We start from the raw sequence: 22,374 nt of genomic DNA, 5'->3' as shown, positions 1-22,374 counted from the left end.
TCTCGAATACATATGTTAAGTACGGGTGATAAGTAAACAAGTTGTTAAAAAATACTGAAAAGTAATAGTTCCTCTTTAAGGCTGCACTGATTTCCATGAATCAGGAAGCCAAGCAATTATTGCACTGAACATGTTGAGTTACATGTCTATTTAAATACTTTTCTTATAAATATCACAACTAAAATAAAAACATGTTGGAATGGTGCTTGCAGTAAATCAACCAAACTGAGCTATGAGCTATATTAAGCATGCACAGGAAGCGATGGGCAGGGGGGATGAATACCTACCACAATCTCATCAAAGGGAGACACAAATCCTAAATGAACTGGCCATGGCTATTATAGGAAAACGAACAAAGGAAAAAGTCTTAACTTTGGTTGTTGAATTCACAAACTGATTTACCAATGCTTGACAATACACATAGCAAACTTGACATTTAAGACTTCATGTCTTGTGTGTTGAAATACTCAACTTTTAATGCACCGTTCTAAAATCGTTTTGCCTTGTTTCTCTAGAACAGGACTGCCCCAAAGGTAGATCCCCAGATGTTTTAAAACTACAGTTTCCATGATACTTTGCCATTCTAAAGGTATGCAGAGTATCAAGGGAGTTGTAGTTCTACAACATCTGGAGATCTACCTTTTGGGCAGCCCTGCTCAAAGATCTAGCAAGAAAATCTGTTTGACATGTCAACACAATTTACATCTATATTTACTGGTATAAAAACAAAGGTTGTGCAAATGATTATCATCCTGCCCTATGGAAATCTGAAGAAAATTCTAATCCTAATTCATATTTGAAACAAAAATCTAAATCACATTTAAGAAATGGGGATATATGTGATTTGACTAGAGGCTGGGTTGATGCCAGGCCCACGGCCTATTGCAGGCTAGGCCACTGCTTGCTGAAGGCTTTGAAATTACGGATTTAAAGGCAAACCTCCACAAACACAATTTAGTCATGTTTTTACACTATTCTAATTATTATTTGGCTTCAGTAGTTTGTCCATATTCATAATGTACATCTGAAAATGTACAAAAATTTTATTTAAAAAGACACAGGCTTTAATAATGGGCACTGTGTGCAAGATATTTCCCATCGTGTTAAACTACTACCATCGGTGATTTTGTTTGGGTGAGTAAAGGTTCCAGCAATTTCAGAAACAACGAAAAAAAACAAAAAAAAAAACACGACAAAGAAAAACAAAAAAATGAATTTCACATTTTAAAATGGACACTCCATTGCTTAAATAATAAATCACTGTTTAGTACATATACCCCAATGAAATCATGCATGCATTAAAAATAAATTTTTATATATATATATATATATATATATATATTTTTTTTTTTTCTTATAAAAGCTATATCTAAAAACAGCATGCATAAGCTGCAGATCTCTTTATTACCTGCTGCCTTTGCAAGCCCTCCCCTTTCTTCCACAACACATTTTTTGTGGCTGTCCAATCACAGCCTTCCCAATGCAGCTCAATGAAAAGACTTTGCAAGGCAGGTTCTCTGGGAAATTACCTGCGTCTTCAGTTTAGCTCAACAACCATGAAGTAACAAGAACATATGCCTAATTGACTGACAGCTAGAGGGTGTAATTAGGATAATTTATACAAATGCCATTTTCTATTGAAATCTGCACTTTTTTGTTTAATTTTACAAAAAGAGGACCCACTTCACAAAAAAAACACCTCAGCAAGCACATACCAACCATTACCAATTGGTTGTGGTGAGCTTATCCAGTTCCTCTTATCTTATCTGCCACTCATTAATTGGCATGATAATCAATTGTTTGCATTTTATTTGTTTAGTATATTGTCTTTTCTTCTTGGTTCTCCCTCCCTTATATCTGCAGTTTGGGATTTACCGATCTGTCTAGCTGCCATGGTTATATAACAGAAAACAGAACAATGTAATTGCACTTACCATTATTCTCTTTTCCTGGACATAGGTCATGGCAGCACTACATTCCCACCCTTTCTTATTTTAACTATATAGGTTCTGTGGCTTGGAAAATAAGACTAGGGTTACAGGTGAAGGGGTTAAAAACTCCTCATCGCTGGGTCAGACTCCGTCCCAAGGTCCTCCCCCCGCTGAGGTCAGCCGGCAGGAGAGACTTAATGCGCATGTGCGGAAATGGGCGCACTCGCAATAGACCTCCCCATAGGAAAGCATTATCCAATGCTTTCGTATGGGGAAAATCTGACACTGGTGGTGCGTGAGGACGTCCAGCGTCAGATAACGGATCAAAAGTCTGTTTGGATTCCGGAAGCCCTCTACTTGGTGTCTGGTAGACAGCCACAGAGGGCAGACTTAGAGCTGCAATGAAAACATTGCAGTTTCCTGGAACTGCAAAAGGGTCACAGCACCCAGACCACTTCAATCAGCTTAAGTGGTCTGGGTGCCTACAGTGTCCCTTTAAGCACATGGCAACAACATGGTTCAGCTAATGAGGTATCTCCATTTACTTACGGTGTTCTGCCTTAGCAATGACAATCGGCTCACTGCACGAGTCTCTGCAGCTTCCAGCAGACCAATTTCCTGCATTTTGATTTTATATTGCCTCATTTGCTCCTTAATCAGCATTTCAACGCACCTATATAAAATGTAAGAAGAGGGCAGAAAACAAAAACAAACAAAAAAAGTTTGTACAATTAAATTTTCTTACTTTCTCTTTTCATGTTTAAACAAACATTTATACTTTAAAATCCACAATACTCATTTTGATCATCCTCACTGTATTATTTTTAATAGTTAGACTTGTGCTAGAAATAGTTACATTTTCTTCAATCCAAAACCATTTTCATGAAATCTGCCACTCATTAGGCTAACTTTTTTTTTATATCAAGCCCTGGCTTTTATGAAATATGCCAATCGTCCAACAATATCATATTAGTTTACATAATAAACAGAAGACACAGACAGACATTTAACTCACGTAGTGGTTTTGGACACATCCTTCATACTGGTCAGGGGATCATAGCTATCTGGGCAGCGCAACAAACAGGGAGCAAAGACGATGGCCAAAGAATTTGGGGACATACGATTCACATTTTCTTCTACTGCCACTCTATTGAGGGAGAGGGGAAAAAATAAATAAGATAGAGGAGCAGTGTTTGTTAGGGTATGCATAAAGAAATGTTCATAATTTTCAGATATTCATAGAACCCTGTTCCCCTTAACTCCTGCAATGTAAATCATTGCAGTTTTAGCACAACTTTTATAAATACATTGCAGGACTAAGACTGCCTCTAGTGGCTGTCAGACACCTTCTTGGTGGCTAGGTGACTTTTGGTCACTTGATGCTGTAGGTTCTCCCTCTCTGTATGAGGATATCCAGTGTCAGTAAGATTCCCAGCAATGCTTTCCTATAAGGAGGGCCTAAGGTGCTGGCCATGCTTGTCACGCATTAGCTCTGCTAGTATTATAATAAGTTAGAATACCTAGCAGGAATATTGGGACTTTTTTGGCATCTGATTTATTTAGCTTAAATATAACATGCCAAAAAATATTTTCATATTGTAGACCCTAAAACTAAACTTCCTAAATGTAAACAGATTGAGATTTATTTAAAAACAAAAAACAAAAAAACTAGTGTAATATATTGGTGGTAGGTAAGGAGGGAAATTATTTTTGTGATGAAAAAATAGAAGCAGCAAAGTGAAAAATCATGTGAAAGAGAATGGCATACTTGACAAGGTGGAAGATCAACCTCTCCAAACTGTTGTAATTGGCTTGTGGTAGCTGTCCAAGTACTTTGTAGATTGCGCAAAGCTGTTCTTGCTTCTCTGGGAGTTCTAGAAGAGAACACAAACCTTACAACATGAGCAATAAAAAAAGACAAACAAACAGAAGCAGACAATTCCTCTTACAATATGAAAGACAGCATGGAATTATTGAGCTATTTGTTTTGAAACTTAATGTACTCAAACATTGTATCGTATATCACAAATTAATAGAAAACATATACAAAAGGATGGGCTCTTTTAATGATTTCAATGTGATTTAAATATAAACTAATGTTTAACATGGTGATGTGTTTAGAAATCCTGGAAAAATAAAAACTGTTCAAACTACCAATTATTATAACATATCATAACAAAATGAGGTTACTAGGAACATGGGCAAGAATCTAAAGATTGCAAGGGAATAGAGCAGGAAGAATGTTAGCGAATCAATTAAAAACTAAGTATTTACAGTCAAAATTACCCTATATGTCAATGTCAGATAATAACAATTAATGTCAAATTATATAACCCTCAGGATATAGTCGAGGAGTTAGCGTTTTTTTTTACTCTAAGCTATATAACCTACAGTCGGATATTAACACATATCAACCCTCTAGAGTAGAAATACAAAATAATCTGAAAGAAGTAAATCTTCCGTGCATTACGACAGAGCAAGGTTTATCCCTGAATGCACAATTCTCAGAAGAGGAGGTTAGAGAAGCAATTCGAAAACTTCCTAACCATAAGGCACCGGGCCCAGATGGGTTTCCAAATAATTATTATGTAGTTTTTGAGGCCCAACTGGTCCCGCACCTTACCAAACTTTTCAATTATTTTAAAAATTCAGGTACAATACCCGAAGAGATGTTAGTAGCCCATATAATTACGATACCAAAACAAGCAAAATCACCAACACTATGTGCAAATTTAAGACCCATCTCATTATTAAACTCAGATACAAAATTATTTGCTAAATTACTGGCAGCACGCCTAAAACCGTTAATAGTGGATCTGGTTTCACCAGAATAAGTGGGATTCCTCCCTAATAGACAACACACGCCACTGTTTAAATTTAATTACTTGGGCACATCTTAGTAACCAACAGGGTTTATTGCTGGCACTCGGTGCTGAAAAAGCATTCGACCGCTTGAATTGGCAATACATGGAAGAAGTATTTTTGAGCATGGGTTTCCCTTTAGCATTTCTTCAAAGTATTTTAGTTCTTTACTCTCGACCAGCAGCGAAAATAAGCAATTCTGGTTTTCTCTACCGTCTGTTTTATATTAGTAATGGCTCCAGACAAGGATGCCCTCTTTCACCATTAATCTTTATTTTGTGTATGGAGCCCTTAATAAAACATGTTAAAAACCATAGTGGGATACAGGGACTGAATACCCCCATGGGTGTCTCAAAAATAGTTCTTTATGTGGATGATGTTTTGCTTTTTTTAACTAATCCAGATTGATCAATTCCAATTTTATTAAAGACACTACAAAGATTTGGAGAGATATCATACTATAAAAATAACCTCCAAAAATCTCAAGCATTGTCTATTGGTCTTCCCACATCTGTGGTACACGCATTACAAAATATACATCCCTTTGACTGGCGGAAAAAGTCAATAACATACTTCGGAATTAAACTTCCTTCCACACATAATTTAATTATAAAAGAGAATCATATACCACTTATAATTAAATTAGAGCAACAGTTGAGAAAATGGGAAGCCAAAAGCATATCTTGGCTGGACCGAATACACACTATAAAAATGATGGTTTTACCACATATTTTGTACCTCTTCCGTACTCTCCCAATATTAAGTAAACAAACTGTGTATCAGCGCTTAGTGAATATACCCCTATATTTTAAACATAGGGTTCAGCACAAAAATGTCCTATTCAACAAAGAGTTCCAATTTCAGTCTTAATTGAGGGTACTTCCAAAGATCCACAGGGATTATTTGCTGCAACAGTAGCATATATGTAAAATCTGTGTCTATACGTATCCAAACCTTAAAATAGAAGAGATACTGACATAGCGTAATATTGTTAGCTTTATTTCCCATGTGTAAAACCCCCCATAAGAGAAACTCTTACAATAAAATATTGTGAAGCTTATCTCCAAGATTCACAGTAAAAGCAATATTCAAACAGAGTATCAATGGAAGAGTTGATTGTTACCGCTCCGTGGATACAGATTTTTCTGAAGCGGTAAAAATCAACTCTTCCATTGATACTCTGTTTGAATATTGCTTTTACTGTGAATCTTGGAGATAAGCTTCACAATATTTTATTGTAAGAGTTTCTCTTATGGGGGGTTTTACACATGGGAAATAAAGCTAACAATATTATGCTATGTCAGTATCTCTTCTATTTTAAGGTTTGGATACGTATAAAGACACAGATTTTACATACCGTATATACTCGAGTATAAGCCGACCCGAATATAAGCCGAGGCCCCTAATGATACCCCCAAAAAATGTGAAAACTTATTGACTCGAGTATAAGACTAGGGTGGGAAATGCAGCAGCTACTGGTAAATTTCTAAATAAAATTAGATCCTAAAAAAATTATATTAATTGAATATTTATTTACAGTGTGTGTATATAATGAATGCAGTGTGTGTGAGTGCGTGCAGTGTGTGTGTGTGTGTATGAGTGCGTGCAGTGTGTGTGTATGAGTGCGTGCAGTGTGTGTATGAGCGCGTGCAGTGTGTGTGTATGAGTGCGTGCAGTGTGTGTGTATGAGTGCGTGCAGTGTGTGTGTATGAGTGCGTGCAGTGTGTGTGTATGAGTGCGTGCAGTGCGTGCAGTGTGTGTGTGTGTGTGAGTGCGTGCAGTGTGTGTGTGAGTGCGTGCAGTGTGTGTGTGAGTGCGTGCAGTGTGTGTGTGTGTGAGTGCGTGCAGTGTGTGTGTGTGAGTGCGTGCAGTGTGTGTGTGTGTGTGTGTGTGTGTGTGAGTGCGTGTGTGTGTGAGTGCGTGCAGTGTGTGTGTGTGTGAGTGCGTGCAGTGTGTGTGTGTGTGAGTGCGTGCAGTGTGTGTGTGTGTGTGTGTGTGAGTGCGTGCAGTGTGTGTGTGTGTGTGTGTGTGAGTGCGTGCAGTGTGTGTGTGTGTGTGTGTGTGAGTGCGTGCAGTGTGTGTGTGAGTGCGTGCAGTGTGTGTGTGTGAGTGCGTGCAGTGTGTGTGTGAGTGCGTGCAGTGTGTGTGTGTGAGTGCGTGCAGTGTGTGTGTGTGAGTGCGTGCAGTGTGTGTGTGTGAGTGCGTGCAGTGTGTGTGTGTGAGTGCGTGCGTGTGTGTGTGAGTGCGTGCGTGTGAGTGAGTGCGTGCGTGTGAGTGCGTGCGTGTGTGTGCAGTGTGTGTGTGTGTGTGCAGTGTGTATGAGTGCAGTGTGTATGAGTGCAGTGTGTATGAGTGCAGTGTGTATGAGTGCAGTGTGTATGAGTGCAGTGTGTATGAGTGCAGTGTGTATGAGTGCAGTGTGTATGAGTGCAGTGTGTATGAGTGCAGTGTGTATGAGTGCAGTGTGTATGAGTGCAGTGTGTATGAGTGCAGTTTGTATGAGTGCAGTGTGTATGAGTGCAGTGTGTGTGTGTGTGTGTGTGTGTTGCAGAGCCTTGGTGGGGGGTGGGCATTTTTATTATTTTTTTTTAATTATTATAATGGTAATATTTTTTTGTTAGATTAATTTTTTTTATTATTTTTATTTATTTTATTATTATTTATTATAATTTATTATTATTATTTTTAAAATATATTTAAAATATTATTTTTAAAATATAATTTTTTATTTTATTATTATTATATTTTTTTTCGTCCCCCCTCCCTGCTTGATACATGGCAGGGAGGGGGGCTCTCCTTCCCTGGTGGTCCAGTGTCATTGGTAGTTCAGTGGGGGGGGGAGAGGGGGACTGTCAGAGCCGTAACTTACCTTCACAGCAGCTCCTGTCAGCTCCCTTCTCCTCCGCGCCGTCCATTCAGTTCTTCTGTCAGCTCACACTGTAAGTGCGAGACTTACACTGGGAGCTGACCGAGGTGCTGAACGGACGGCGCGGAGGAGGAGAGAGCTGACAGGAGCTGCTGTGAAGGTAAGTTACAGCTCTGACAGCCCCCCTCTCCCCCTGTCTGTATTATGGCAATGCAAATTGCCATAATACAGACTCTGACTCGAGTATAAGCCGAGTTGGGGTTTTTCAGCACAAAAAATGTGCTGAAAAACTCGGCTTATACTCTAGTATATACGGTATATGCTACTGTTGCAGCAAATAATCCCTGTGGATCTTTGGAAGTACCCTCAATTAAGACTGAAATTGGAACTCTTTGTCAAATAAGACATTTTTGTGCTGAACCCCATGTTTAAAATATAGGGGTATATTCACTAAGCGCTGATACACAATTTGTTTTCATTTTGTGTCTTATTAGATGTTTTAAAACTTGGGAAGGTTTTTTATTGTATTTAGCAGCTTTTGAAATTTATTTTCTTGTGGATAATTGAGTTTGGGGCACTGTTCTAGAAATTCCGTTGCACTATTTTTATCGTGCGCTCTCTATACTGTGTTTTTACAATATTAAGTAAATTTCAAATTTTAATAAATGCACACATTTGGAAAAGGAAACCTCCCCCGGGTAAAGCAGAACTTACTGTGGCTTCCATATGAGAAAGGTGGCCTTGGTATTCCGAATGTTAAAATGTATTATAAAGCCTCAATATTAGCACAAGGCATATCCGTATTAGAACGAATACCTTCCCCTTTGTGGTTAGCATTAGAAAAAGCTTGCATGCATCAAGGCACATTACCACAAGCCTTGTAGACAGGTAAAATAAAAATAGGGAAGAAAAATGATATGCTACCAGTTACCAAAACACTACTTGATATTTGGAAACAAATTATCCCCAAAATTGTAGATAAGGTTTTGCTATATGCAGCCCCACTACAGATTATTACTGCCTTCACATCAGACTTACGAGTGGACACCTGGTTAAATCATGGTGTCACACAGGTTCGTTTTTGTTTTTAATAATACTATAGGCATTAAGCAATTCCCTGAAATACTTAAAGATTATTCCATACCTCCGAGAGAGTTGTTTTCCTACCTACGCATTAGGAATATACTTCATGGATTTAATATAAAAATAGAAGAAATGAAAACACTCTTTGATATACAAATGTATGGGTAAATTACAGATTATTAAAACGTTATCATTCTCTTATAATAACATTATGAATATAGGGAATGAAGCAAAACATATATATATATATATATATATATATATATATATATATATATATATATACACACATATACATACATGCAGAAATGGGAGTTAGATTTAGATTTAGGTTATCAATTTTCTTTATCCAAATGGCATCAGGCAATAAAGCTAACCAAAAAGGCATGTAATTTACAACATTGGGAATCAAACTGTAAATTGAATATGCGTTGGTACCTGGTGCCAACTAGGATAGCTCATATATAAGCAAAGGCATCAAATTTATGTTGGCGCTGCCTTAAACAGGAGGGCACTCTGTATCATATCTTTTGGTTATGTCCAGGTATTGCTAAGCTTTGGAAAGAATTGGGAAGGTTTTTTCAAAATGATTTGAAAGCAGTGATACCTACCCAACCCGAATGTTTTTTATTACATATGTTTTCTATACCGCTCCCAGAAGAGGTTATTTATATTATTATTCACAGTTTGATAGCAACTAAAACTGCTATTGCATACAGCTGGAAAAAAATACAGACTCCTTTATTGTCAGAGATAATGATAAGACTAGACTCCTCATGTACTTATAAATTAATGGCTGGTCGTTTGAAAGGACAGGAAACTTCATACAAAAAAAGGTGGAATAAATGGTTAGAAATAAGATATAGATATGTTTAAGGTGTTATTATATTTTTCTCCCCTTTATGCTTTTCCTAACGCTTAAAGACTATAATGAGAGCTGGACTCATAAGGGATTTAGCTAAATAGGCTGTTGTTCTATCCCCCATTCCCCACCCCTCCCTGATACAATCCTTTAAAAGAACGTAAATTACTCTTTTGATTTGGACCGAGAGGAAGTGATAGTTTTCAGTGGTTTCTCTTAATTTTAAGCAAATGAATACTTATAAAAAAAAAAAAAAAAATAGAGAAAGGAAAAGAATTTGAAAAATATTGTTGTAATCAATTGTCTTCCATGAATTAATGCATACTGTTATGTGAATAATATTGTTTTTAATAGTGTGTAATTATAGACTAAATTATGTACTGTTCCCTTTTTCTCACTTCTCTCTTCTGTATCCCAATATTATATATATATATATATATGCATAAAATATTAACAATAAAAAAATTATACATTAAAAGATTGCAAGGTGGTGATTTTTAATTGTTGGGCAGTGCTTGCTTGAGCTTCATGGTTCACGTCAGTTCCACCAAACACTGCACTCCTGTTAGAGACACATTCCACTTACATGCAAAATCTTGGCATGAATTATATATTAATAATAATTCATAAAAAGAGAAATACAATAATAAAATTAACCCAACTTGTCAGACAGCTAATGCCCTCTTTTGCCAATGCCAAGTATACAATAAACTTTTACAGAGTCTAGTGTTTGGAAGGATTGACATTAGTAGCTATATACTAGAGCAATATTTCAAGAGAAACTCAATATACACACACTATAGTTCTATTTAGAGAGATCTCTCTCTCTCATATATACCTGTGCATATACGCATATACACATATACATATATGTAATTTGTGATTTCTATGGGAAAAGCAAATCTTATGGCTTGTCTGGTGTGCAGATTTTTGTTTAACATTGTATTAACTATCCACTACATGGACAATACTGGGAATTATTAACCTCTCCAATTATCACCTATCAATACCTGAGAAATCAGGACATAACATCGAATTGGACAGCTACATTGAAAGTTTGTGGCATTGCTTATTACCACACAAGAGAAAAAATAAATAAAAAATATTCATAAACAACCTCACACCTATGGAAAGAAGTAATTTGGATAACTTGATGAATAATAAAAACATCATCATCAAACTGGATGACAAGGGTGGATCAGTAGTTGTCATGAACACCCAGGACTATATTACAGAAGGTAACAGACAGTTGTCCAATGTAAACTACTACAAAAAACTGGACACTGACCCTACCAAGGAATATACATCTAAACTCGCAAAACCTATCAAACCATTTCCGAAACACCTACAACAAGAATTAGAATATCTGATGCCTTCCAATCCTCAGATGGAAACCTTCTACATGCTGCCCAAATTCCACAAGCCAGGAAACCCAGGACAGCCCAATATAACAGGTATGTGAACACTCACAGAACAAATATCTGGCCCAATAGAAAACATTCTTAAGCCTCTAATTATTAAGACTGGGAGCTTTATACAGGACACTACAGACTTCCTCAATAAACTTAACCAGATAAATAAACTACCTGAAAACATTACTAGTACTAGTAACAATGGATGTGGAATCCTTATACAGTAACATCCCACATAAGGATGGTATTGAGGCCTACATTAAATTTCTCTCATCCCACAAACAAATATGATGTGCAATAATTGCCATGGTTATAGAATTCACACACACACAACTATTTCAGTTTTAATAACAATAACTACCTACAAATGACAGGGACAGCGATGGGCACAAATATGTCACCCCAATACGCCAATCTTTTCATGACGGACTTAGAAAACAGGTTTTTATGTACACAGCCCCTGAAAAACAAACACACACACTCTCTCTCTCTCTCTGTATCTCTCTCTCTATCTATATCTATATATTACATTGATGATATTTTCATAATAGGGACAGAAGGAGAAGAAAGCCTTATAGACTTCCATAAGTCATTCAATTCATTCCACCCGTCAATAAACCTTAAAATAAACTTTTCAAATCATAGTGTGAGTTTCTTGGACTGCAAAATAACTGTTACCAATGGCATTCTTCATTCATCTGTATATAGAAAACCCACAGACAGGTACAGCTACCTCCACAATTGCAGCTTCCATCCCCATAACGCCAAACAAGGTATCATCTACAGCCAGGCAATCAGATATCACCGCATTTGCTCCGACACCAAAGACAGAGATCTGCACCTGAGTACACGGTCATATTCATTTAGGCAAAAATGTCTACAAGCAAAGGACAATTTCTAAAAAAAAATTAAATCTGCCCTAAAAACACCACGGTAAAGGCTCCTACAATACAAAGAAAAGAAAGAAACAAAACAAGAATCCCTTTAGTAGTTACATATAACTCAACTCTAGAAGGAGTACATAAAATTATTACAGAGCTACAACAATTAATTTCAGAGGACCCCACACTCAAAAAAATATTTCCTGACCCCCCCCCCCCCATACTAGCATTCAAACAACCGCCCAACCTGAGACAGAGATTGGGCCACAGCAAATTGACCACAGAACAGGAGCTCCCACAGAATGGCACTGTACGATGCAACAAATCACTCTGCAAACTGTGTCAACATATATGTGGCAATAACACAGCCAGACACAATAACAAATCATACAACATTAAGGGGTCATATTCGTGCACATCTGCAATGTGGTGTACATGATACAGTGTACAGTGTGTGACAAAGGCTGCTACATTGAAGAAACTGGACTTTAGCTGCATCTCAGAAGGAATCTACACAGACACCCAATCAAGTACCACAAGGAAAATGGATATTGTAACCCTGTTGGTCATCACTTCACCCAGACTGGTCACTCCATCCAAAACCTCAGGATTAAGATTCTTAAAGGGAATTTCAAAGACTCTCATGAACAAAAGATATGAGATGAAAATTATCACACATTTCAACACCAGAAATGAAGGACTCAATGTAGATTCTGGCTTTCTCACACACTACCAAAACTTTATATAAACACACATCTTAAAGGATCACTATAGGGTCAGGAACACAAACTGACCCTATAGTGTTAAAACCACCATTTAGCCCCCCTGGGCCTCTCATGCCTTCATAAATTTAGCAAACTCTTACTGTATTCAATCCTGAAGGTGTAGATCTGCATGCTGTTTGCCTCAGAAAAAAATAAAATAATTCTCAGCCAACCTGCACCTTTCACTTTCAGGCACATCTTCTGCTATTTATGACACACCTCCCCCCCTCTTACATCAGTTGTTTTAAGTGTTAAACTCTATCAGATTGATTAGTATTGCTTCAGACCTGAAGAAGAGAGGAAAACTCTTGAAAGCTTGTCCTTGAAATATTATGTTAGTCCAATAAAAAGGTATCATTTCATTGCATCCTGCAATATTCTGGTATTTTGTCTACTGGACTAATACGGCCAATCCAATATAACTAAATATATATATATATATATATATATATATATATATATATATATATATATATATATATATATATATATACACACACACACACACAGTATAGAACAGCTTGGCACTCTCCTTACTGTGAAAAAAAGAGAAGTATCTTGCCTAGGTTCTACCCGCGTAAAAAATATAGAAACAAAGTCAGGGGTGCACTCACAGGTCTTCAATAAAGTGGAAACTGGTTTATTCAAGTCAACAAATCTTCAATACATCCGTGAACAAAATCAACGTTTCGACCCCTAAGGCTCTTGTTTAGTAGATATTCAATGACTGGGGGTGAACAAGAAGGTTTAACGCAAAAACCTGAATATTTACAATATAGAACAGCTTGGAACTCTCCTTACTGTGAAAAAAAGAGAGGTATCTTGCATATATATATATATATATATATATATATATATAAAATATACACACCAGTGCACTCGCTTATGAACTAAACAGAGATTTTAAATCCTAAATAGTCTTACCTTGTCTATATATATATATATATATATATTTATTTTTATAATTTTTTTACATAGATGAAGCAAATTTCATGCCACTCCACCCAATGTCTAGAAGTGTGAGGCGTAGGAAAAATGCAGAGACAAAATAGTCCCTACTTTGTCTCAGTATCTCTCTTGACGGGGTTGGAATTTAGTGAAATTCCAACACGTTCAAAATGAGTATTTCACAAAGAGTCTTTATGACATACTCCTTTTTCAGTGAGAAAGACAGTGCCGCTAAAACAAAAATAATTCATCAGAAAAGGGCATACAGCATTTGGCTTCTGCATGTCCATTTTAGTTTGAAGCAGTCCACATACATAAGTGTAAAGCATATTGCTGCCAGTCACAAAATGCATGTCTGTGGTCTGCACACACAGCATCCTGGTGACAGAACTGAGCTTCCCCCACCTGTGCAGCTTAAGGGGGGTTGGGTTGCTAGAGGAGGTTACCATTTTTTGGAGGAGGATAGGGCTGAACTTGGCCTTGGCCTTGTCCTTCCAAAGATAAGCTTTTGCTTTCTTTCATCCCACCCCCCTCTCCATCGTTTACAATGTGGTCCATGCCAGCAAGTTTTTTTATTTTTTTTTTATAGATCGCTTTAAAGACAAACTTAAACAATTTAATTATGTAAATTAACACAATGTTTAATTTTACTTATTTGTTACTACTTCATAAAAATATCTGGAAATAAATAGTTTTAGACAGTATACAGTGTCCTTTATCTTGCAATATTTCACACATGGTATGAAATGTTAGTATAAAAGCAAAAATGCAAAAGTTTTCTCACGTACAGTAATGTCACAATAACATATCAAATTGATGGTAAAATAATCAGTTTATAAGTATTTGTAAGGAATTACTAGCATTACAGCATACAAAAAGGTCAACCAAATGTAAAATAAATGTCAGCATTTGTGCATAATGCCCGAATGCAGTAAATAGAGTTGAACCAAATATTTCTCAATTTAAGGGGCTTAAAACTGCTATAGCAGTCTCTGGAATGATAGTGTAATGCACACAGTGAAATGGTATTCCATTTGTGCCACCCCTTTTCTGACTGTAAGAATAATTTGCTCCATTGAAACATCCTGTAATGTTGAAAGCAGGATGTGGGTTTACATTATATCAATAACTAGTGGCATCTGTTTGTCTACAAGCTGGTCATAATCAGAGACTCACCAACAGCTCTCAGGAACTCTCCATATTGTGCAAATGTCATTAGTGGCTCTGGGAGTTCACGTAACCACTGCTTCAATATTCCAGTGATGGTGTGGATTGGGTAGTTTTCAAGTTTTACAGAGTTTGGATCTGTCAAATAAAGACAATGTTGCTTAAAGAACAGTTATGAGGTTTACTGTTATTTTCACATCAGTTAACTCATCCCAGTAAGAAGAGATGAGGCATATATAGAATGTACATTACCTCCTGTTTCCAAATAAAGTTAAATACAACTTACAGCATTTCACTTATATGCACACCAACAACATAATACTTCTAGTTATGAAAATCGGGTTCTTATAGACCTCACGATGCTGTGCTTTTTTTGTGTAAACATTAACAGCTCTGTGGAGCACTGCTGATAAATGAATATTACATTCTGTGTTTGAATGAGATACATTAGAGTAATTCAGAAGCAAACAAAATACTAAACAATTATTTATTTGTATTTGGGTGGAGGGTCCCTTTAATGTGTCTCTAATCTAGTTACTGATGCCGGGCACGTAGTTTATATTAATTTTTTTTTTTTTTTTTTTTTTGTCAATCTTTATTTTATTGAGGCATGTGATTATAGTGGTACAGAATAAAGAGAGGGAGACATGTATGGGTCATACAGGTTGTACATATCATGGTAAATTGCAATATCTCCGCAGATTAACGGCCTCATTTTATATTTTATAAACAAGCTTAACTGAGAGAGTGCATAGTAAAGTAAAAAGGTCAAGATGATGGACATTCAGTGTGTTAAACACGGCTCAATAACATGTTTTTTAAGCAGTAACAGGCGAGTGATTGTCATATTATAGCATAGATTTTTAAACACTGGCGTATTGAGAGTTACCTGCACATTTTTGTCATTTAAGGAAAACACGTTTAAACATTTCGAGAAGAATCTAAGTAGTATATGTTTCCAGCTTAGGTCAGTAGATTTTCTGCGCTTATCCCTAAACTATAATAATGTCAAAATGATTATCTATGTTTGTAGATTGTTATACACATTATTCTAGTCTGGTACATTTTTGTTATTTATCAAAGTTTAACAGTGTAGTGTACATTGATGAAGAGGTAATAAACATTTTTATAAGTATAATAACATAGGCTATGGTTATTCATGCTTGGCCTGTGGCTAGACGTCGAGTACGTCAGTAAGCTGGCAACATGAAATCTAGATAACTGGCGCATAGCTGGCCTTAAAGGTAAGTAATGTAGGCCACAGTAAATATTTACATGCATAGATTATGGGCTAGGCTGATTAGCGTTTGACTCTTGGTTAAATGTGGATTAAGACAGTAGGCTGGCTGCATAAAACATAGTTACCCGGCATTCAAACTGGCACAGAGGGTAAGAGTTGGGAACAGAAATTCAAGTCGTGTTATACTATACTGGTAGCTTTACACTAATTACGGGCTATACATAATAAGAGCGGGGTAGCTGAGCATCGAGACTGTCTGGGCCCTATTACACAGCGGGCTGCCGTATGTAATTGTCAAGTAAACATAAAAGTGAAATTACTCAATTACGGTCTAAGCAGCGATAAACATCAAGTAAAGTAATTTTCAGTAGCCTGTAGCTGTAAAAGTCCAGTGGTGTGCTGTACCGTGGTTTACCAGGGGTGCACTCCAGTCATGCCCTGATCTGCGGTATTTTCATCCGACGCCATGGATGTGCTTCAGGAGATAGTCTGTGGGGTGTCTCAGTGTGGTGTCTCCGTTCATCCTCAGGCTGTTCTGTGCCCGAAGTCGGTCTGCTTGATGGGCTCCCTTGCCTGTAGTGTGTGTGCGGGTCCGTGATGTGCGGACGCTTGCAGCACTTGCCCAGTGGTGTTGTACCTCGTTGCAGGCGGTGAGTGTCCATGTACGTGGGGAGGTCTGTAGCTGGCCCGGAAGTGTCGGTGCTCTCAGGAGGCCGTCAGGCTGGTTCTGTTCCCTGTTCTCACCCTGGCTTGCGCGGGAGCGAGTGTCAATGTCTAAGGGGCTTGACGGCGTCTTCCGCCTCGGTAAATATCGGCGTTGCCCGCTGGGATCCCCTCTGGAGGCCCGAGGGGGGTTCCAGTTCAGAGTTCGCCTGGTCGCCGGGCGGATCCATGCCGCTGCTTCACTCCTCGCCTGCCTGAGTGCCTGCCTCTGGGTGCGGAGCTTTGTGCAGAGGTGATCAAGGAGTCTGCTGCAGAACTCTGCTATATTCCCAGGGGGCTGGTGTAGTGGGCGCTTCGTCCCATGCTGCTTTGCCGCCGCCATTTTGTGTGGGCCTCGTGGGTCCCGTTTGTTTGTCGCTTGGTTTCGTCGTTTTGTAAGAGTTGTCATCTTCACAGTGGACCGGGATAACCCCCGCCGGTCCGAGGGGGGGGGTAGCAGGGCTTTGCTCTTCTCACGCTTGTGAGCGGGCTTCGAGTCGGGGGATCGGCCGCCTCCTCCATGCTCTAGGCCCCGCTCAGGGTTAGGCCGCGTGGCCGGTTCGGACTTTCCCGTGGCGGTTTGGCTCCGGAGTGGTACCATTCTGCTCCGCGTGTGGTCCCGGTTCGATATCTGGGTGCCTTTTGTTGTGGGTTTCATAAAATCAGACATATTTTGTATTTGGGTGCTCTCTGGTGCAGGAGCCCTCAGAGGACACGTCCGGCCATCTTGGCTGTCAGGCCCCGCCCCCCCAGTTTATATTAATTTATCTTGTACTTATTATTATTCATAAAGCGCCAACATGTTCTGTAGCGCTGTACAATGGGTGGACTAACACATATTTGTAACCAGACAAGTTCGACGCACAGGAACAGAGGGATTGAGGGCCATTGTCAATGAGCTTACATGCTAGAAGGAGTGGGGTATAGTGACACAAAAGGTAAGGGTAGGGTAGAAAAGTAAGTTGCTAGGATAGTATTCATTGAGGGCTTAGTGTTTTGTTTTGATGACAGTTGCAGAAGAGGAATCAGGGAAAGCTGTTCACAGTTTAATTTATATGCTTTCCTAAAGAAGTAAGTTTTCAAAGATTTTTTTTGAAGGAGTGGAGAAGGGTGTTCCATAGAAACAGTGCAGCCCTAGAGAAGTCTTTAAGGCGAGCATCAGAGGTAGGAGTACGAACAGAGGTTAGACGTATGTCTCTTGCAAAGCGTAGGGCCTAGATAGAACATATTTGTGTTTTAGTGAGGATAAGTAGGTCGGTGCAGCATTAAAAAAAAAATCTTAAATTGAGCCCTATATCTGAAGCCAATGGAGGGACAGGCAAAGGGAGGAGGCGTGGGAGGTGCGGGCGGACAGGAAGATAAGCCTCGCTGCTGCATTTATTATAGACTGTAACAGGGCAAGTTGGGGACACGCAAGACCACTGAGAAGCAGATTACAGTAGTCAAGGAGAGAGAGGACAAGCACCTTTGCTGTATCAGGTGTTAAATAAGGCTGGATGAGCGCAATGTTTTTGAGATGGAAGCAGCAGGATTTGGCGATTGATTGGACATGAGAGGTTGGAGTCAAAGAAAACACCTAGGCAGCAAGCCTTAGAGGAAGAGTGGATTGTAGCGCCATTGACTTGGAGGGACACAGACAAGGGAGTAGCAACACTTGAGGGAGGGAAGACCAGAAGTTCTGTTTTGGACAGGTTCAGTTTAAGGAAATGAGCAGCCATCCAGTTGGAAAGAGCAGAGAGGCAGTTAGAGACCCGAGTCAAGAGGGGTGGTGATAAATCAGGGGATGACAGATACATTTGCATGTCATCTGCATAGAAATGATACCGGAAACAGCCGAAGGAGCTGATGGGTTTACCAAGGGAGGCAAGGACAGACCCTTGGGGAACACCAACAGAGAGGAATTGTGGAGAAGAGGCAGAGCCAGAGAAAGAAAAACTGAGCTGAGCACTGGGAGAGTTAGGAAGAGCACCAGGAGAGAGCAGTTTCTCATAGACCGAGATTACGGAGGATGAGAAGAAGCTGTTGATGATCAACAGTGTCAAAAGCAGCAGAAAGGTCGAAGAGAACTAGGATAGAGTAGCAGCCATGAGATTTAGCAGTGATAAGATCATTGTATACTTTGGTCACAGCAGTTTAAACAGATTGATGAGCGTGGAATCCAGATTGAAGCAGGTCAAGCAGACAGTTGGATTCGAGGAAGTCTGTCAATTTCACATACACAACTCACTCAAGGATCTTGGAGACAAACAGCAGTAGGGAGATAGGGAGGTAGTTGGACTGGGAATTAGGGTCAAGGTTGGGCTTTGGTACTTCTGCTGAAGCTTGCATTAAAGTTTCTGGCACTTTTATTAAAACTATGCAAAAAAATACAGTTACTAGCTTTCAAAACATATCTGCCCACCTTGCTAAGACAAGAAAGCAGGCAAGACTCACTCAGCCAGACAGCCCCTAGATTATGCCAGTCATTGGAATGTCATGTTCTCACAGACAGTAATGTCACAAGAACATATCAAATTGATGGTAAAATAATCTGTTTATAAGTAGTTATTTGTGTGAAGGTATTCATAAATATACAAAGGATACAAATGATAAACACATAGAATAGCATAGAATTTGGAATTGGGATTTAGACTAGGGGATTAAGGCATTAGCCAAGTTGGACATGCTTTTTGTCACCTTCCACTCATCCTTAAAAGGGGTGAGGAAATTGGAGGAAAGTGCCAGGACAAAATGTTTTCCTTCAAAAATTGTATGCTGTAGCCTAGAGGGTCTAGGTAAAAAAGCTGCCCACTCTAAAGGAAATAAGCAGAGAACCACTACTTAAAATAGTTGTTTTTCTTTTATGTAGACATTACAAAATTTAAAACAACACAACTAAGGACAGACCCAGATACGATGAGAAAATATAGTTTTGTGATTGTCAATCTTCTGGGAAGCACCATATGCCAGGATGACAAATATAAATTATTTATTCCAAAAAGAATGAAAAAGAAAAGACTGTGCAGTGCACACACCTTTCTTTCTGCATTTACTTTCGACCACAGACAGAAATATACCTTTCTCCAGAGACTGTTTGAGCTCTCGCATGCGATTGGCTGCACCAGACTTGCGGTAAATACCCTCAGTGTACAAGCCATGCATCTCTAGGTATTCCAGCAGCATCTCCATGACAACAGGTACGAGGCATGTTTCACTGGTTAGATCGCCTACATGAACACCAAAGTGACGACCACCTTGCTTCTGCATGAGATAGTAGAATAGAGATGAGAAAGGCAACATGTTAACTGACTATTCCAAGGTGTAGCAATTCCTTATTTGTAGAGTAAACTTTAAACAGAGGGCAAGATATACTCACTAAGAATAAACATAACTTAATAGCTTGACCTACAGTTGAATCAAATGCAGGTTTTAGATAACATTTTACTCACAGAAGGAACCGGTAACATATACATATCAACTGATATTGAGGATGTAATACATTTCATACACAAAACTTATTGATTACCTCCATAATATCACAAGCATATGTGTTGCCATAGAGAGGCAGTGGAAGGGCAATTGTCTCCTCCATCCCAATATTATTCCTTGTCCTCATCTACGGCACTTTAAGCGAACTCACCAACAGCCAAACTCATAAAAGTAACATCCTTTATCATTCAAACGAACAGTGATATTACAAAGTACGCCAAACCCGGAATTATCTGCATGTGTGGAGAGACAGTGAGCAGCTGGGGAGCACAGAGTGAGGACGCGCAGACTGTACTTTCTATCTATACCCAGGGCTTCAGTTTGTTCCTGTGCAGTGAGATTTTATCGATTCGTTCACTTTTTAATATCACTGTTTGTTTGAATAATAAAGGATGTTACTTTTGTGAGTTCGCTTTAAGTGCCCACACTTGGATCCTACGTTCAAGGGTCTGATCCTCACTGTGCCTGAGAGTTCGGAGTGGTACTATAACCACTCCACAATTGTGAGTTTACTTCTTACAGAGTTACAAAGTATATCATTTTTCTACTATATTGCACTAGGTCTGTGTTTCTTTTTTTGTATTGTAGATTATGGAGACCTGCTTCTAAAAGAGAGTGCAAGTATTTATGGTTGTTTTATCACTATAGACCTCCTTTTTTTTATCACAGTGTGTTTTTTGTGTGTGTTTTTTTATATGTTACAGTCTGTCTCACCGAGATGTTTTAGTATATTTCTGGGAGTTTCTTATATTGTGATTACCACATCTCCATCACTCTTATTTGTAATTGCTTACGCACCTACTATTCAGTTTTTTGTACTATTCCTGTAGTTCCCCCACCTGCCCTGTGTAGAGAGGAGGGAAGGTCCTAGCTGCAAACTGAAAGGAGCTGTGACTTGGAAGCAGCAAGGACCTGCAGGACGGTATTAAATCAGTATTGAGCAAATTCTTAAGGCATGTTCTTTGCCCCTTGTTGAATACATCATATGGAATCAGGATGAATGAGTGCCACTGAATACATATCCACTGTACTTAAAGGTTTACTCCAAACACCACTACCACTTTATTGATTTGTCTGGAGTCTATATGTGTAGCGTTTCGCTGTGAACGCTGCACATATACAGAGATTACAGGGATTGCTTGAGGAGTAACCCCCCCTCCCTATATATATTATTCCTAAAGTTGTCAATTGTTGAAAGTGAGCAAACTGGAGACTACAGTGGGATATAACCATTTTTTTTTTTTTAATTCTTTATTTTTCATTGTGCGGGTGGGTACAGATTTTCAACAATTTGCCACAACAGCATATACAGATGTCAATACGTACACGTTAGTATGATTGAGCGCACATTTTAGTTATCACATTTTTAACAAGTAGCTAAGCTCCAGCCTTTAGTAGCAGTAGTTAAATAGCTCAGGAGAGATGTCTGGCTGGTGTGCCTTAGTGTCTTGGCATGGTTGTTCCAGCGTGTGTGGTCTTGACCCATATGTGCGAGGGGAGTATCCCCTGTGATGGGGCTCATCTACGTCAATGCTCGGGTGTGTGTGTTTGGGAGCCCTCGCTATGAGGCCAACAGACCAGTTAAAATTGAGTGAGTGACTTAAGGGATGTTAAATCTTAGGGCCGCTTAAAGAGTGTCGTCTCGCATTAGAGGCTATAAGTTAGGAAAGGGTGCCCGTGCCCTGTCCGGTGTTCTAGTCTAGGCTATGCAGTTACCTGTGACAGTGGGCACCTAGCACAGGTGATGAAGTACGCCTTTGCCGATTCCCACGGGTGTTGTAGTAGTGCAGAGGCGGGGGTTAGAGGGCGGATTATCCGCAGACTAACTGCGCTCATCAGGAGAATTAAGTAAAAAACAAAACATACAGTAAAGCTTTGTGGGATCCTAAGACCCAAACGAAAACAACTTAAAAGTAAACATAACTATTTAACCAGGTAGTATGGCGCTAAACACCATTGAGTCGGCTGCCTTTAGAGGAGTAAGCTGTGTAGTGGTAACAATCTGATGCCCATTAGGCTGGTTCCATGCTACATGTGGGGGCCACTATAATGTCTTGTGCCTTGATTGCCGTTGCCTGCTTGGTCCGAGTCAGGTTCCGCGGGTGCTGTGTCGTGGAGCACCCCCTCGTTGCGGGTGGTGTGAGAGAGTCTCTTGGGAGTCCCAGGGTGTCCAGTAGGTCAACTGCCT

At 39.1% G+C, this 22,374-nt stretch overlaps 1 protein-coding gene across 8 annotated transcripts in view; it reads right to left on the bottom strand.

The window, feature by feature from the left end:
- Nucleotides 1-22,374, bottom strand: part of MYO9B (myosin IXB) — a 125,206-nt gene that overhangs the window by 6,621 nt on the left and 96,211 nt on the right. For 7 of the 8 annotated variants that reach the window (XM_063455433.1, XM_063455432.1, XM_063455436.1 and 4 more), the window contains 6 exons: nt 19,775-19,958; nt 14,786-14,914; nt 3,700-3,805; nt 2,947-3,078; nt 2,481-2,604; nt 288-335 (listed from right to left, as the gene is read on the bottom strand). In XM_063455433.1, the coding sequence (XP_063311503.1) occupies nt 288-335; nt 2,481-2,604; nt 2,947-3,078; nt 3,700-3,805; nt 14,786-14,914; nt 19,775-19,958 (723 nt within the window). The remainder of the gene's footprint in view (nt 1-287; nt 336-2,480; nt 2,605-2,946; nt 3,079-3,699; nt 3,806-14,785; nt 14,915-19,774; nt 19,959-22,374) is intronic. The other variant, XM_063455434.1, reaches the window with a different exon arrangement.

This window comes from Pelobates fuscus, chromosome 5 (assembly GCF_036172605.1).
Source record: "Pelobates fuscus isolate aPelFus1 chromosome 5, aPelFus1.pri, whole genome shotgun sequence".
In the NCBI taxonomy this organism is placed as follows: domain Eukaryota; kingdom Metazoa; phylum Chordata; class Amphibia; order Anura; family Pelobatidae; genus Pelobates; species Pelobates fuscus.
Note: the sequence above shows the minus strand (reverse complement) of the source record. Positions and strands in the feature narration are given on the sequence as shown.